General features: G+C 40.4%; 1 protein-coding gene across 4 annotated transcripts; it reads left to right on the top strand.

The window, feature by feature from the left end:
- The first annotated feature begins 692 nt into the window (after positions 1-692).
- Positions 693-18,051, top strand: znf362a (zinc finger protein 362a). 4 transcript variants are annotated; one of them, XM_044024392.1, is made up of 9 exons: positions 693-830; positions 10,668-10,731; positions 11,326-11,566; positions 12,650-12,775; positions 14,975-15,299; positions 15,388-15,612; positions 16,879-16,957; positions 17,086-17,244; positions 17,329-18,051. In XM_044024392.1, the coding sequence occupies exons 1-9, from the start codon at positions 760-762 to the stop codon at positions 17,446-17,448; spliced, it is 1,410 nt and encodes a 469-aa protein (XP_043880327.1). In that variant the 5' UTR covers positions 693-759; the 3' UTR covers positions 17,449-18,051. The 4 variants fall into 4 exon arrangements, with proteins under 4 accessions (XP_043880327.1, XP_043880326.1, XP_043880325.1 ...); XM_044024391.1 differs by lacking the exon at positions 693-830 and adding an exon at positions 5,946-6,204 and having other exon boundaries at positions 11,365-11,566; XM_044024390.1 differs by lacking the exon at positions 693-830 and adding an exon at positions 5,946-6,204 and having other exon boundaries at positions 11,359-11,566.
- The last annotated feature ends 87 nt before the right edge of the window (positions 18,052-18,138 follow it).

Raw genomic sequence — 18,138 nt, 5'->3', positions numbered from 1 at the left:
GCGAATAGCTGCTCAGTAATGTTTATTTACACCCTATTCCAACCCGTGTTGACAGGTAGACCTGCTGTCTGCACACATGCAGTATTCATTTGGTGATTCTATTGCACATGTTCCCCACGTTTTACCTCGCCACCATCACCAGTGTGCATCTACACAGGCGTTACTTTGTGAAAGGCCGCTGCGTGTGCCGCAGATTGAACTACGTATCTGAAGTACACCTCAAGGAGAGTCTCTATGCACCTGACCGTGACAATGTTCACACTGAGAATCAGAGGCAACACAAACATGCAGAGCACAAACACAAGCACTATCATTACGTTCAGCCACATGCAGGGAAATCCCCAATGTCGCCACCCAAGCTGTCCTTTGTAGGAGATGAGGACAAAGTCTCCAGGGTGATGTGTGGACATCTGCAGACTGTTCCTGGAATATGTTCCGTTGACAATGCAGCTGCTCTCTGTTTTCTCTGGGTCAACACGCTGCGCTGACACTGACAGTGGCATCCCATAGTTCACAGGCACGGAGGGAGCGGACTGGACAAGGTTTTCCCGGCAACTGTCACCGCTTTTGTTAATTCTGCGTTTCCTGGGCTGTTTCTCCTCCATATGTGCAGGGCGACGGCGTCCTACGTACAGGACTGTGGACAGGAGCAGCCCGAGGAGGGAGAAGAAGAGCATGCCCCAGCAAGGATACACAGGACTGATCAGGTTGGGCAAACACCTGAGGAAGGAGTTGGTTGTGAGCAAACAGGCAGCGGTGATGTCTTCCTGCAGCATCCATCGCCACCAGACCACAGAGGCAACGGCAACCCACACTGACAGGCAGCAGAAGTAGCCCACGGCACGAGTCAGCGTGTCATTGTTGCTGTCCTCCTCCTCCTCCTGCTCTTCTTCTTCTTCTCCTCCCTCTCCATCACGGTGACTGCATAGCTGTGCGGTCAGAATGTCCGCAGCAATCAGAGGTATGGTCAGGGGTAACGCTGCGCCGTATGTGTGGCTTAGAAACAGCAGGAAGCGCAGGGCGATGGCATCACTCACAGGGGACAGATCAGTGACCCAGTAGTCAAACATGTGAAGGAGGGCCAGGAACACTGTGGGGGAGGACATAGAGCAGTGTCAGTGTCATTCTGGTTGGACTGGATCTGGGTCTGAGCTTCAATCAACTCCCTTGACTTGGCTCAAAGGTTGTCCCACTTTGTAAAGAAGGAAAACAAATAATATTCTAGGGACTATAATATTCCGTCATGTATTTCCTGGCAGTGTCAGTAGCACACTGCCAGGTGCCATGGACACTCAATTTAAGAACCACTGATTTAGCAGAACACTATTATTCCAATCGTGCAACTCCACTAAAACCCTATTGAAAGAGAACATAAACAGGCAATCTAAAAATCTAAAAGCAATCTGTGGACATCCCATCATATCCCTACGTTTCCTAATTACATTTAATTATGCATTTCATTGTATAACGTATCATGTTGCATTTCCATTTGAGCCCATTGCAAATGAAATAGTCAAATAATTATCTTACCAATTAAACCTAATCATCTCATAAAGTATGTTGATATTCTAGTGATATCGATCTGAAAGGGGCCATTTTGGTGAATGAGTGTTTGTGTTATGCACATTTTACTTGTTATATTTATGTGCTTATTTATGTTGTTTTTGATTAAGTCTGTCCGCCACAGGATCAGAGCAGTACATCTGTGCGTGTCCCGATAGTCACCTGTGACCAGGAGGTCGGTTAGAACCAAGAGACAGCAGCAGCAGAAGCTCACAGGACTGTTGCAGTCGTACAGCGACGGCAAGAATGGAAAAGTGCAGGTGAGTTTGCACGTGCACAGTATCGCCGCTCCCACCAGCAGATCATCCATGACTTAAAAACAACAAAGACAGGGGAAAAAAAACAGATTAACATTTGGACAAACCAGTTTTCTTTGTGCCTTTAGGGGACAGAGTCAGACAACCTGCAGTAGTGACACTCTGAGCTCCCAAAGTGTGGAAATAACAGATTTCATTGTGTACATTAGTTGTGAACCCTGGACTGGACAGCTGCTCAAAAAAAGCCAAAAAAGATTCAGTTTAGAGTTTGTTGTTGAACAGCTGCGGATGAATCAACAGCTCCCATTACACTTCTCACGTCGTGCAAACTTACAGACACTGTTGACTGCTATTACCTGACTGTGTGTAAATATGTGAGCTTGCAAAAACACACATGAGAGTGGGGGAAAAAACACCACATATGAGTCTAGAACAAAAGCTTATGTGAAGTTAATTCTGCTCTTACCTGCAGGACCAGTCAGGGCAGGATGTCAATTGTGAGTGTCAGATCTCTCATCTGCTCCCTTCACCTCAACCCTTTGCTCCACCCTCTTGGGTTGGTGGTTGGTAATCACCCTTCCTCCCTCCCTTCTCCCCCTCAGCTCCCTCCTGCACCTGGCCTGTGTGGAGGTGATAGAACATGTGCGTCAGAGGGTGTGACACTGTTTTTATAAAAGAACTGGTCTGTCAGTAGTGAGCAACCTGTGTGTGTGTGTGTGTGTGTGTGTGTGTGTGTGTGTGTGTGTATATAAAATAACAGGTATCTGTTCTGTGTTAGTACATTGTTTGAACAACTGTATGTTATTTCTGCAGTTACAGAGGATATACAATTACAAATTTCAAGTGTTATAATGTCTATTTGTTTGATATATGTTACTTGAATGTTCATATTGTTTTACACTTGATAGATTCCCATGTTTAAGGTGGGGGAGGGGCTTGATTGAAGGTGATAAATAAAAGAGTTTTTACATTTTTTTCAATTTCAACCATGTGGGCACAAATAGGTCCACATAGTTGTTGAAATGTCACCGTTTTTTGTAGTTCTTAAATTTTACTGATGCAAAAAAACATTTACATTTCAAAGCATTTTATAAATGATGCTATTTATGGTTTTTGCAGCTCCTGGTTAATTAAATGTGGGTGGTTTTAGGCCTGAGTAAATGCCATACAGATTGTAACTTTTACATACAAATGCACTGTTTAATTAATTTTTTTTTTTATTATTGTCAGCCTTCAAAAAACATCAAAACACTGTGTGTGTGAGTGACCAGTGTGCTACCCTGAACCTGAGGATGTCAAATGAAACTCAGTCGTCATCAATGTGATGGTTTACACCTGTGGTTTTCCAAACATGACCCCTTTCAAATTCAGATTCAGAAAACTTTATTTGAGAGGACAGAGAGCGGCACGTACCAGGAAATAGAAATAAAGTCCAAAGAAAAAAGGGAAGGGACTAAGGAATAATCAGTGTCTCAGTGTTGCATGTAAATGGCTCATTGTTCTTTTTTGTTTTGTTTTTTTTTTGTCCACAGGTGCATCATGATGGTCTTTACCCACCGATTTATGGCCACTGAGCTTGAGACAGGTGAAGTGGTTCCCGAGAAGGAACCTTTGTGTTTACATTATTTAACTATATGGCTCTCCTGCTAAAACGGCGCTTCAGTAACTGTCTGACTTGAGTTTATGACCGTGTTCATTCAGCTTATGTCGGTATGAGATGCTAACACTTAAAATTAGTTTGTGGTATTTAAGGCTCATTCATTCTTGGCCTTAAAAACTTTGAGTGTAAAAACCTTGTCAGGTTTTATTTGTATTTATTTTTTTAAATTAGAACTTCACAGTAATACATTAATTAAAAAAAACTATGTAAAAAAAAAAGTGATATTTCCACGTGTACGCCACCTACAGTATGGATGTACACAAATGTGCACATGTATTTTCTTATTTTATTTATTTTGGTAAGCATTTAATGTTAGAAATAGATCTTCATGCATGTTCATATACACTCACTTGCCATTTTATTAGGTACAAAAGACATATTTTGTCTGATATTGTGTATTAAACAGGCAGAATTTGTACCCAGCGTGCTCTCGGCTGTTGTATCTGTTTCAAAGTTCACAGTGTTTTGCATTCAGAGCTGGTCTTTTGCATTGCATGCCTTGTTTGTAACAAGTGGTTATTTGAGTGACTGTACGTTCTGGACATTGTCCTGTATACTAAAGTACTTAACACATTTATGATACATGATATGATATGAAAATCTCCTGTCACTATTACTCTGACCAAAAATTTGCCATTCATGACATTATTGTGGTTAGATGCACTGATACTGAGTACAGTGTCACTCCTGACCACACCAGAGATCGGTATGGGGTCATGGTGCTACCCTCCGGCACTATGACCCCTATATTTGTAAAAGTACTCCGATACTACTGCACCCGATAACTCACCTCTAAGTATAAGTAAGTGGATGAGTCGCGATGTCAGCAGTTTTAACACTTTTAAGATAAGCCATGATAAGTAGACCAGAGATTCTTTAATTAAATTAGATCATTATACATCTCGAGGGCCGGCGATGACTGGAAGAATGCAGGCTCCCCCTTGTGGTACCTCAGCTGGATAACAAGATGTGAAATATCCTGGATTCATGACTGTATAACCATAACAGAAATTCCCATGATCAACTATTTATTGCACTGCACAACATATACAACAATGTTGTATATTGTCCCATCCCTTGTGTCCACTGTGTTGACATTTTTTAAACACAATGCACTTCCGGTTGTCTGGTTTTACAGTGAGGGCTTGCAGTCGGGTTTAAAGGCCCAGTCCACCGTGTTTTCAGCTGTGGCAGCAGCAGTGCCATCTGCTGCTGAGCTCAGCACACAACACACGAGCGCCTACTGAGAGGATTATTACACCTCATATTTACTGTACACGCCTGTATGTATGTATGTAGACAGACAGACAGACAGTCAGACAGACAGACAGACAGACAGATAGATAGATAGATAATGTATGTAGATAGATAGATAGATAGATAGATAGATAGATAGATAGATAGATAGATAGATATTTTCTCGATTAAACAATTACTTGTTTAGTCCATAAGGCCAGTGAACTTCTAGGCCGGTCAGGACGGGGGTCAAAGTAAAAAAAAAAAATTCAACAGTTTGGACAAAATTAACTAAACTGAATTTAAAATTATATCCTGATAATCTATCATCATGATACTGTAAATTTAAAATATCCAGGATGATGTTGCTCACCCTTTCAAAGTAAAAGTGTTTGTTTTGATATATAGTTCACGCAAAAAAAACCCAGACAGAAATACAATAGAATTGTTGATAATAACATGTAGACAATTGTATTCAAAACACTAGACAAGGTTATATACAATTAAATGTTGAGTTTAACTCATTAAAAAATGTCATTAATGTAACCTCACACACTTTAAAGTAAATGCAGGGCCACAGAAAAGCTTGATAAACTACTAATTATCAAAATAGTGGACGATTAATCGGATAATCATTGCAGTTCTGGCCCCAATGAGCAGCTTGATCATTCCTCGTGATGTATTATGATTTTATTAAATGAAATGTGTGTCCTGTGTGCGATGTTTCTGACCGCCGTTGTGCAGAGAGACATTCTTTTCAGTCATTGCAATGGATCGGAATAATCGTGGCGGGAAATTGTTTACTGTACTAAAAACTTGACTTTGGCAAGAAACACACACACACCAATTAGTGAGAGTGAATTTAAACCTCTGCATTGAACCTATTCAGCAGTAGTGAACACACACACAACGTGGGCACAGGAGCCGTGGGTGTTTGGGTGCCTTGGGATTGACCCCGTGACCTTTCCGACCTATGATCCCAATTCCTATCCTCTTGGCCGTGGGTTGCAATTTTTGCAGTATTAAATGCTTATCGCAGAAAAACTGTTAGTGTCTTTTAAGACAAAAGAGCTGGGGTCAACTTATCACTGATGATCTGTTAATATGTCAGTGTGTAGTGAGCGATGACAGAACGTGAAAGAGCAGCTGTGAGACGCTGCACCCTGAAACACTCCATGTGTGTAACTTCCCTGCAACATTTACAGTCTCCTCTCAGTCGTGTTCGCTTCCGCTCTGCAGCGCACAGACGAACGCGGCGTTGGTTCAAATTAAAAGCCATGAAAAATGGGGTTTTAAGAGGGAAAAAAAAAATCGGCTCGGTCTCGGTGTTGTTGTGCTGAACAATTCCTCGCCTGCAGCACCCAGAAGTGAACAGCAGGCGACCCGGAAGGCTTGAAGTCCGACAGGGAGCAAGGCAGAAAGAGGAGACTAATCCTAAATAAAATATCCCCGCTGCTGCTTCTCTTTCTCTCTCTCCCACTGGCTCAGGTACGTGTTTTCCTCCACACGCCTCTTCTTTATCTGCTCTTTCCCTCGCGCTCGCTCGGCTGCTGTTCGGCTTCTGTCGCGTCCGCGGCGTTCGTGTTTAAGTCGTGCAAAAGTTGCAATTAAAAAAAGAAAAAAGAAAAAAAGAGCCCGGACCGTTTGTGGCGCAGAGATGATGAAGACACGTCCGTGTGTGTTTCTCGCTCGTGTCGATCGAATAAAAGCGTCCATTACGCGTCCGCGTTATTAACGCGGCGGCGGCGGCTGCAACAGCGATCGGCAAAGGCATGGTGATTGTTGTAGGAAGTGTCAGGCTTTTTTTTTTCTCTCCCCTCTCCTCCTCCTCTAGCCGGGCTATTCAAACCTGCAAATCAAAGTAAACAATCATCCGTGGGCTTAATGCAAACATGTCACATCTACGCGCTTCGCGAACGCGTCAACGGGTCCCGTCCTCTTTCCCCCCCCGACTTATCTGCTTCTAATATTCGGATCTGCAGAATATGGCGCCCCACTGCTTATAAAAATAAGACAGGGCTGCCATTTTTGTTTCCCTTTTGTCTGAAAATTTTTTAATAAACTGTCTGAGAATGTGGGAGAGGCGGCGGACGTGCAGGCGCGAGGCAGGCGCTGCATGCGCACGAGATCCATCTCATTTACAGCTGCTGTGAAACATCTGCTGCTTTTAAACAATGAGGGATAATTCAGGAACAACCGTGGAGTGGAAAGTTAATGCCAACTTTTGTTTTAAAGATGGAGTACAGGAGGCCTGTTTCACAATTACAACATTTTACACTGATGCCATTTGAATGCTGATATTGTAAATTAGTAGGGATGGGAATCTGATTCTGGTCCAAATCACTGGATCGGATATTGGACTGATAATAATGTAGAATCCAAAAATGGTCCATATATCGACTGTGAAAATGTAAATGACAATCAGCAAAAGCATTTTAGCCGAGTCATGTTTGGGCAGTTTGCTTCTCCTTTTTGGGAGAACCATATTTGTCACACAGTTGGAGAAATATGTTGTTAGCAGCTTCATATGTTCATAAATGGTCTAAAATGACTGATATCGGTATCGGTAGATACTCGAGTTTTTGATATCGGTATCGTACACAAACTGTGTGGTATCGTCTCATCCGCATGAAAAGTCGCTCCCGTCTGACTGCAAACATGTATTAATAATAATTGTTATTGATGAATGAACAGCACAGAATGAAATTAGTCATAGTAGTATAGTTTATTTATTTATTATATATTTTTAAAAAATACCCAATTTTCATCAGATTTCCTGAGACACGGTGCGGTTATTTTGCTTTTCCATTAGCGATGGTACCAGATTTTTTTTAGTACCCGCTCTGGCGAGGTTCTAGTTCGAGCTGAGCCGACACTATGCGTGACGTTGACGTCACAGGAAGAGACGTCCGACACAAGAATCGCGCCGAACTGTAGAGCAGTTCAAAAGACTTAACAATCCTGACGACGTGGGTTCATCTGCAACAGTTAGCAAAGGAAATTCAGTTCAGTGTCAGACGGAGTCTCTGCTCCGGTCGTGGAGGAGAACAAATATTTTTAATCAACTGACTCCAGTGATTCAGTTACATCGAAAACAACTGCTTTATAAGTCACTCGTTTGTGTGTGTCGCGTGTAAAATGAACTCATGGTTATAATCCAGAATTAATCCACTGGTAACACTCCAGAGCACATGTGTCAAACTGGTGGCCCTCCAATCGATTGCATGCGGCCCGCCCACCACTGTGCGAGGTGATAGAATAGAGACAGAATATAAGACTACATCTATTTGCCGGCAATATTTTTATAATAGTAATAAGACATTCAGTTGTAATCATTGCTTTATTAAATGTATAACACTCGACATGACATTACATACATTGAGGCTGTTTTAATCACAATTATCCTTGTCATTGTTTGCTAAATTTTCAATTTAATTCTCCGTTTTTGTGCGTCATAAATATGTTTTCAATGTGAATCATTTTATATCAAAACAAGCACTTTTACTTTGCAATTCTTATCTTATATTGCCCACAGGCTACTAAATAGTTGTTTTTTCCACTTTTTTTTCCTCTATGTCGGCCCCCGCTTGACCAAACTAGATGCTCATTGGCCCCCAGGTCATTTGAGTTTGACACCCCTGCTCCAGAGGATTCCATCAAGTTATCAAGTCTCTGGTTTTAAATGTGAAGTGATTTTTTTGTCCAATGAAGTTGTCAAACACAGTTTTTAAGCTTTAAGTGACAGATTACAAGTCATTTCCTTCAGTGTCGCTACTGTATAATCAGTGAAATTAAGCCCTTTTTTGGATTATTGATGAATGATTCATTATGTATTCCTTCAGGTACAAAAACCACCAGACATTCTGTGGCTCCTGCCCCTTTTATTTACCAGTAATTTACATATGCATGGATTCTACGAATCGACCAGTGCACTGTCATCAGCTTATACATTATGACAGTTCTTCTATTTATATAAACAGATAAGCAGGTGATAAACAAATATGGAAGTGTCTTTTTTTTTACTCTCTCTCTCTCTCAGTCCGCAGTAAATGATTACAACACAGAAGTTTAGCACACGTGCCGACAAAAATCAGATAAGACGTCGATAAATTAACATTCATGCGCACACACAATCATGGCATTGATGATAGTCATAAAACTGCAACATGAAAGGAAACAGACGCGAGGGTAGATTTGAAAATACTGAGTCACTGTGTGTGTGTGTGTGTGTGTGTGTGTGTGTGTATTGATCTGAGTCATTTTTCTGAACGCAGAAAATGTGATGAATATTTTTCTGGTTTCTTTGCTCCGTGTAACAAAGAAATCATTAAAACCAAATCCTTTTTTTGGCTTGTGAATATGAGAACATGATCTTTTCCACGTTTGAAAAGCATCGATCAACATTTTCTGACATTTTGTGGACCGGCCCTCGTGGAATGGCCCTCGAGGAGTGTTTCATTATGCTCTGGAAAAAGGTAGTGGGTGTGGCTTCCAGACAACCGATTTGATGAAATATTTAAGCTCATGTGAAAAACGAAAACCTCTGGTACAAGAGGTTTAAACGTTTTGTCAGTAAAGTGCGACATATCGGCATGTGACACCGCAATGTCCCAGCAGCAGTCGGACCCCTGACCTCGGCTCCCAGGAGGCACAAAACCTTCAGGAAGTGAAACCGATCCCCCCCCACTGGCATCATTAGAGAACTATTTTGTGGGGTTTACTGTACGCTCGTACCCCTGGACGTATCACTTTTGTTTTTCTTGGCGTGGAGATGTGGAGTGTGTTATGCCTCCGCTAAGCCAAACAGACCTCGGAATGGCGGAGTATGCCAAAGCATGCAATGTTCAAAAAGAGACTTCATACAGAGTCAAAGTGGGAAGCTATGGAAAGAAAGGCCTTCAGATCCCAACAGCAAGCGAGCAGTTCAGCCTTAAAAATGTAATGGCCTCTCTCTCTCTCTCTCTCTCTCTCTCTCTCTCTGCGGGCATAGTCTTCTGACTTGAAATGTGGTTTTTTTTCAACTCTATTTTAATATAGATTCTATGGGTGATGTATACACGGCAAAATATTTTAAAACCAGTTAAGTTACAGTGGAAAATAAGCCTTTATTAGAACGGCTAACGCGTGGGGAAATCTTAAAACTATGCGGCGTCAAGGTTTCATTTTCAAACGGCACGGCACGGCACGGTTTAGGTCGGCTTTCCGCTACAAAAAAAGTGCCTACTCAACGTGGGCGGAGTCATCACTGCACGGCTGCGTGAAACTGCGGTGACTTTGTTTTACATGCGACACACAAACGAGTGACTAGTGACTTGTAAAGCAAAGACTATTCTGTTTGATTGTATTCTGTTTGATTCTATTCTATTCTATTATATTCTATTCTGTTCTATTTATGACACATCCTGTATATTTGAGTTCTTTACAATTCCTGATCTTAGTTTTTGAGACTGACCAAGCCATTCAGGTCACACTGGACTCTGAAAGGAGACTGTAAAGTTGCTTCTGTTTGCCCATAAACTCTCTTCTTGCTCTCTAGCCCTCGTGTCAAGGAGGCGAGACGGACAGAGGATCATTTTTCAAGCCCTTTAAATAAGCTGTCAGACTCTCACTTAAACATCCTAAAATAAAAAAAGGAATCCATACTGACATCATTCACGGTGTCACCTCAGAAAACATCGTCTCCGTTATCTCTGACGTTTTGTTTTGTGAAAGTAGGACACAAGGTTTCCTTTTGCAGGACAAGAATTAATAAGGGACGGCGTAGAAAACACTCGATCACAAGACTGGGACAAGTTATCTCAAGTCATTGCAAAACAGTCAGCTGCTGCTTTGACACTATTTTTCAACCGATGCCAGGAAAATGAGTTTTCTCTTCTTTTTTTTGTTGTTGTTTTTTTTTACACACAAGATTATCTACAGTAACTACCATTACATTTTTGTCTGTATTCTAGGATGGCTGAACCTCGCTTTAATAATCCCTACTTTTGGCCTCCACCTCCTGCGATGACTGGTCAGGTGAGTGAATCAAAGTATCCACACTTTCTAAATACAAATAAATGTATTGTGTATATATATATATGTATATATGTATATGTATATGTATATATATATATATATATATATACATATATATATATATATATATATATATACATATACATATACATATATATATATACATATAATCATTGTAGGACTAGTTTTCCATTTTTTGCTCATCATCTCTCTGTGAGCTAAATTGAAATATTACATGTTATATTTCATCAGTACATCAAGATTATTGAAGTAGATTTTTTTGGTAGTCAGTCAGGTTTTGGTGATGATCTGGATCGCTGGTCACCTCTTCAGTGTATTTGAGTGGAAGTGAGGGGCCTTGACGGAGGTTTTTTAATCAAATATTCATCACATCTTAATACTTTTTCAAGCTTCAGGTACAAAAAAATCCCTTAAACAGATAGAAAGGGCCAGTAGCAGTGAACGATTGGGAACCGCTGGTGTGGAGTGTCATTTGTCGGCCATTAGAGGGAACCATGGTGTCACACTAACCTGACACTGACTGAACTGACCGTGGCTGTTCTCTTGTCACAAATGTTGTTTCCTGGCTGTCAGCTGGATAACCTAGTCTTGATCAATAAAATCAAGGAGCAGCTGATGGCGGAGAAGATCCGACCGCCGCATCTCTCCGCTGCCTCCGCCCCCTCCCAACAGCCCTTACTGGCTCCTCCCAGTCAGGTAGAGAGTGGCCAGCAGGGAATGACCAAAGCCCAGCAGATGCAGGTTCTGCACAGCCACAGCTCGTCTCAGCCTGATATCGCCCTGCACGCCCGGCCCACCTCCAGCTCAGTCACAGGTAAACTCACCATTTTCTATTCAACAGAGTCAACACGAGTCATGTTTGTTATTATTACTGCAGTATTAGGTTGTCAGTATCCATGATTTGCAGCTCCAAAGTTCACAGAAGTCACCTGCAACCGGGTCCTACTGGTCCCATTGGTCTTATTTCTTCTGTAAATAGGAACATAATTTAAAAAAAGTTGACATCACGTCCTAAATTGGACACTTTAAATTGACCATAGGTGTGAGAGCGAGAGTGGATGGTTGTTGAAATTGGTGCAGCTCCCCCTGTGAGCCTCATGTGGAGGAGAAAGTGGTAGAAGATGGATGGATGCATCATGTTCTGTTGAAGAAGACCTTAAACTTGCTATTGAGACCATAAACTCCTCAGGACAATGTTTACTGACATTAAAGTGTAAGGAAGTAGGTTCATTGTCCATTGATTTTCATTCAAACTGACAAACGAACAGCAGAGGCGCACCCTAGTGGCTATTCAGGATATTGTTGACCTCATCTGGCAAACCAGAAGACTGTAATACACCTAATACATAACTGAAATGCACTTCTAACTAACCTCTGTATCTAAGTACATGTCAACACACTTGTCGATGACGACTTCCTGTCTTGTTTACATATTTCCTCATGCACTATTCTGTTAAGACAGAAAGACATAGAATAAATCAATAAAACATAGCTAAACTATATAAATAAAGACAGAACGGGAATTTAATTCTTCACGTGTCTCACCTCTGTTGTTCCATTTTAGTGGTGGATCATATTTAAAAGCGAGTTTAGCAGCGTCTGTGCCGCAGTGTCAGATAGTCTGCTGATGTGACAGGAGACGTAATTTGCCGTGAAATGTTTTGTTTATGAATATTCAATAATTAATAACACTGAAAAAGCTCTTGTCTCTGATGCTTTGTTCGTGTCTGTGTGAGAAAAACAAAGGGAAATCTCAGCGATGCTCACGTTGTCTTACGCACTGGATATGATTTCTGAGTCTTTTTTGCATGAGATAGTGGTGTACTCTATTTATATACATGTTGAAGTATCTTAATATCGTCTTCTTTTTCTTTCCTTTGTGTTATATCTTTGTCAGGTCGCATTTTTGGGGACGTAAACTTGAATCTTGATGATAAGGCCGCTGTAAAGGCCAGAGGATTATGGGAAGACTGGCATCTGCGCCAACTCATTGATCATCCTTCGCGGACAAACCACGTCTCAGGTAACCATGGAGATCATGTCTTTTTTAACCGTTAGTGCTGCACCTCGGTAAATGAATGTGGGAATAATACACAACTCCTTATATGGACATCCTGGGGGGGTGTGTTTATAGGTCACATATTTAGGCTTTAAAAAAGAATGCATTTTTTCTGTCTTCTTATGTTATCTTGAGTCAAAGTTATGATTCATTTCATAAATAACATTTTTAGTAGTGACATAAAGTCTTTTTGTTCATAAAAACAAGCCAAGTGAACTTTGAACTATGACACATTATCAAATTTCACAAATTTAATTTGAAAAGTGCATTCTTATAGCCTCTGTATATACTTAATAATTACCATATCATTTCCGGTGGCTTCTTAATATTGTGTCAAACCGGTTGTTTATATTAACGCACCTACAATGTTTGCAAGGAGAACATGAGGTTTATGATTAAAAATATTTAATACAGTATTAAAGTTTGGTTTTGCATCCTGGTTCCTGAATGCTGCTTTGTTGAGGCTTTTTTTCACAAAATAGTAAATTACACTTTGACACGTTTAAAGTCGTCATCCTGCAGTCAAACGTGGAGCAGCTTTCATTTTTATTTTATGCAGCTTCATTCATTTGAACGCAACACACACTCTCACACACACACACGCACACACGCACACACACACACTCTCACACACACACACACACGTCAGAAGGAGCTCCATCTCCATCTGGTCATAACTTCCTGGAAGCCTTGAGACGACCAATCGCGGGCACAGTTACATCTCAGTCACGCAGCATGCTGCATGCTCATTGGCTCACTGACGCAGATAAGATTAACCCCTTAGGTGCTGAAATGTGATATTAAATGATAACACTTTGGATAGATGAGGATGTTTGATACCCAGGCGGTGCCACAAAACACAGCTGGAGTTTCATACCCAGTCTGATTTTTTTAATCAGGTTTATATTGTTCGTTTCAGTGTAAACTAATAGCTCAGATACATTTACTCGCCACTCTGCAGTGACAGTGTTTTACTGAAAGGTTTAGATCATTCAGGTCCAGGTAAACACTCAGCTACTCAAACTGCTGCAGATTGGAACTGATTGTCTTTGTTTTAAGGATTTCTTATAAATATTATAATAATAATAATAATTATTATTATTATTATTATTACTATTACTATTATTATTATTATTATTATTATTATTATCATTATTATTATTATAATAAAAAAATCCTTTAAAATATTCCTTGCTTTTGCAGTTTTTATGCCTTTGTGCCAGTGACAAAGTGACTAGACATGTTATGATTTAGGGTTGTCATATTAGCTACTATTAGCTATGATAAAAAAAAAATGCAGTCTACACTGACTGAATGAATTTAATTGTTTTATTTTCTTTGACTGTTCTATGCTTATTTAAAAGTGTAATACATGTACAGTATTATAGAAACAATTTATATCATTCTCAACCTTGTATCACATTCCAAACGGTTTTGATTTTGATGGTTTGTTGTGAGTTAATGCTTCATCTGAGTTTTTAATCCAAAACAATGCAATTTTGAAATGAAGATTGACTTGATTGATTGAAAAAATACACCACAAATAAAAAAATGTTCAGTCGTTGTCTTACACTACATGTATATTTAATAAGTGGACACATGTGGATGTAAAGGGCAACTCGCTGCAGTTTGCATTGTTTTGACAGTTGAAGTCTTTCATTAGATATTTACTTAATCTTGAGTAATGTACAACTTCCTCTAATAGTAATAATAATAATAATAATAATAATAAAATTAATGATAAACTTTATTTGTATAGCACCTTTCATACAACGATTGTTGCGCAACGTGCTTCACAATAAAAGGAAAAGAAAATTCAAAAGAAATGAGATGCAAATAAAACAGTATAAAAAAACACATGGTGGAATAAAATAGGAAAAGGCTTGAGTCAAGAGGTTAGAACCCTGTTTTAACTTTAAAATAAAACAGTGAAATACAACGCAGGGTAAAAAAGGTGCTAGCTGAAGGCTAGAGTTTTATCTTCTCGTGACCTTTTTTCAGCCTCTAAACAATCATCATATTTGAATTAAATATTAATGTATATCCTCTGTTATTGTATGACCTTTATTCATTATTTTTATTTACCTGCTGATTTTGAACATAAAACCTTAGTGGTCATTTATGTCACACAAGATTACTTCTCTCCTCTTTTGCTCCAAACAGGTGTGGCACTGGCATCCAGAACAGGCAACCTCAACACCTCAGAGATCATCACCCCCAGCACGCCCAACTCGAGCTGCCACAGTCGGCTGGGCGGAGCTCCGACCCCTCACCTCATCTCAGGGTTAGCCAGTGGCCACGGGATGGAGCTGGGGAAAAACTGCGAGGGGCTTGTGGGACTCCTCGGGCCCCCTCCGAAGGAGGAACGGGGCCGTAAGAAGATCAAAGCAGAGAACGGCTCGTCGCTGTTGGTGGTGCCATATCCAATCCTAGCCTCAGGCAATGACCAGTCCTGTGTTATCACTGCCAAAGAGGGAAAGACCTACAGGTGAATAAGGTTAACGTGGCGTCTGTCTGCGGTGTCACTTCTCTCCTTGCGTAACGGCGGCGTTAACTCTTCTTGTCTCTCGACGCAGGTGTAAAATGTGTCCCCTGACGTTCTTCTCCAAGTCGGACATGCAGATTCATTCGAAAACACACACAGAGGCCAAGGCTCACAAGTGCCCTCACTGCACCAAGTCGTTTGCAAATGCGTCCTACCTGGCCCAGCACCTGCGCATACACCTGGGCATCAAACCTTATCGCTGCTCCTACTGTGAGAAATGTTTTCGCCAGCTCTCCCACCTGCAGCAGCACACGAGGTGTGACCTTTGAACTCACTGCATCGTGTTTCTGACAGTGGAGTTTGTGGTTTTAGGGGCATTGTTATGTTTTTCATGAAGTTTATTCTGTTGGTAAAAATGAAGTGATATGAGGTTATGTTATATTCCATCCACGTGTAATATCCAAGCTTCAAATACACATGAAAATATTCTTGTAGGTGAGGATTTATAACTTTAACAGTTACATAACGGTAAAAAAAAACAACTTTCTAACACACATGGAATTACATGATCACTGCAAACTTACTAGTTTACAGTATATCCAACTATCCACTGTTAACATCAACACATTAAGAGCGTCCGGGTAACTGTTGTACACTGCAACATATAATCCTGCATTAATCATTTAAGCGAACTCCAAACTAAAGTAAGTCGATATTGGTTGCATGCACTATTTTTCCTGATAACCACCGATGAAGTCCAGATGATTGATGGCGCGGTGTAGTTACAGCGTAAAGAGTGAATGTTCTACTTAAGAGAATTCAGATGACAATCACGTTGTCGTGTCTTGTCTGATTCGTCCCCGAAATACTGACCACAAAACATGTTCAACTCGGGCTGAAAGATGTGCGTTGAAAAGTGTGTTTAGGAGTTAAAACAAGAATCCGAATATCAACTAATGCAACGATATGAACGTAAAGATATGTGAAATTTATTAGAGCTGCAACTAACGATTATTTTCATAATCGATTATTCTGTCGATTATTTTCTCAATTAATCGATTAATCGTTTGGTGTTCAGAATATCAGAAAACCTGATTGTACTCAATTCCATTGTAAGTCGCTTTGGATAAAAGCGTCTGCTAAATGACATGTAATGTTGATCGGTGTTCGTCAAACCTGGAAATGATGATGTTCTCAAATGTCTTGATTTGTCCACAGACCAAAATGATGGACTTTTAATGATTTCGTTGTTACCCAGAGCAAAGAAATTAAGAAAATATTCACATTTAAGAAGCTTAAACAATCGGAAAACTTGTTTTAATCATGTAAAAAGCTTCAAAATAGTTAATTTAGTAATCGATTCATAATGGATTCATCGTTTCAGCTGTAAAATGTATTACTGCATTTTTATGAAACGGCACAGAACATGTAACAGTCGGAGTTCTGAACAATAGAGCAGATGCATTTCAATCTCCTGTTATGTTTCGCCAACTGTACGTTTAGGGAAGACTTTGGTGCAGAAAATACATTTGACAGTTTTGTTTTAAATCTCCAGTGGGATATTGTTTGTCTCACATTTCAGAATCCACACGGGGGACCGACCGTACAAATGCGCCCATCCAGGATGTGAAAAAGCATTTAGTCAGCTCTCTAATCTGCAGGTAAAACATGAACTGTCTCCTCCTCCAACCATGTTTTACCACCATAGTCAGATTGTGAAGCGGTGTCTTTCATAAGCTGCAGAAAGCAGAACCTCACTTTGTTGTCTCTCTCTCTCGTTTTTCCCAAGTCTCACCAGAGGCAGCACAACAAAGACAAACAATTCAAATGCTCCAACTGTTACCGTGCCTATTCAGACTCTGCCTCACTGCAAATCCACCTGTCCGTTCACGCCATCAAAAACGCCAAGGCGTACTGTTGCAGCATGTGTGGCAGGGCATACACCTCAGTGAGTTGGACAATCTGAGCTCTGGATTCACTGCAGCAGTGTGGCCTCAAATAATACTTTCCCTCTGGTTTTCCTTCCCACCAGGAGACGTACCTTATCAAGCACCTGGCGAAGCACGCAGTGGTGGAACACGTGATGTCGCACCACTCGCCCCAGCACAGGACAGAGTCCCCGTCCCTCCCTATACGGATCTCCCTCATCTGATCTCCTCACTCGTCTCTCGTCAGAGACGCGATATCTCAGCATTCCTTCAGAAGGACTTCAACCCGTAAATAGGTTCCAAAAATGTGCCAGATCGTTGTGAAGAGGAGCGCGTCCTCCTTTCTTCTCTTGCTGACCAGATAGTATTAACGGAGACATCCAAAGATGATTTCTCAGCACTTTCAGGCCTAAAAATGACAGGCCAAAAAAAAAAAACGTCTTTTTCTATGTGACAAAAAAAAAAGAAAGAAAAGAAAAGGTTTTGCCCTAGGCAGCTACATGGAAAATCTTTTTTAACTTTGTGTGTGACATAAGTCTTTTTTATATGGTCCTTTATTTTCTTTACTCAAGCCTTTTTGAAAAACCAATAAGTATTCGCATCAGACAAAGTCTTCCTTTAGCCACGTGGCCAACTGAACATAAAGGTGAATGCTTAGATGATGTGTATTCTCGTACTGTATGCAGTATTATGTCAATGTTTGCAATATTTCACCGTTTACTGTATGTGGCCATAATGAACACATAGACCACCAGTTAACAATTTCACTCTAGTCATGCAACTTATATATATACATATACATATATATAAGTTGAATGACTATCTATATATATATATATACATATACATATGTATACATACATATATATACTTATATATATATATATTGCAGTGTTATGAAAATATAAAAAAAA

Source organism: Solea senegalensis, linkage group LG4, assembly GCF_019176455.1.
Source record: "Solea senegalensis isolate Sse05_10M linkage group LG4, IFAPA_SoseM_1, whole genome shotgun sequence".
NCBI classification, from domain to species: Eukaryota; Metazoa; Chordata; class Actinopteri; order Pleuronectiformes; family Soleidae; genus Solea; species Solea senegalensis.
Note: the sequence above shows the minus strand (reverse complement) of the source record. Positions and strands in the feature narration are given on the sequence as shown.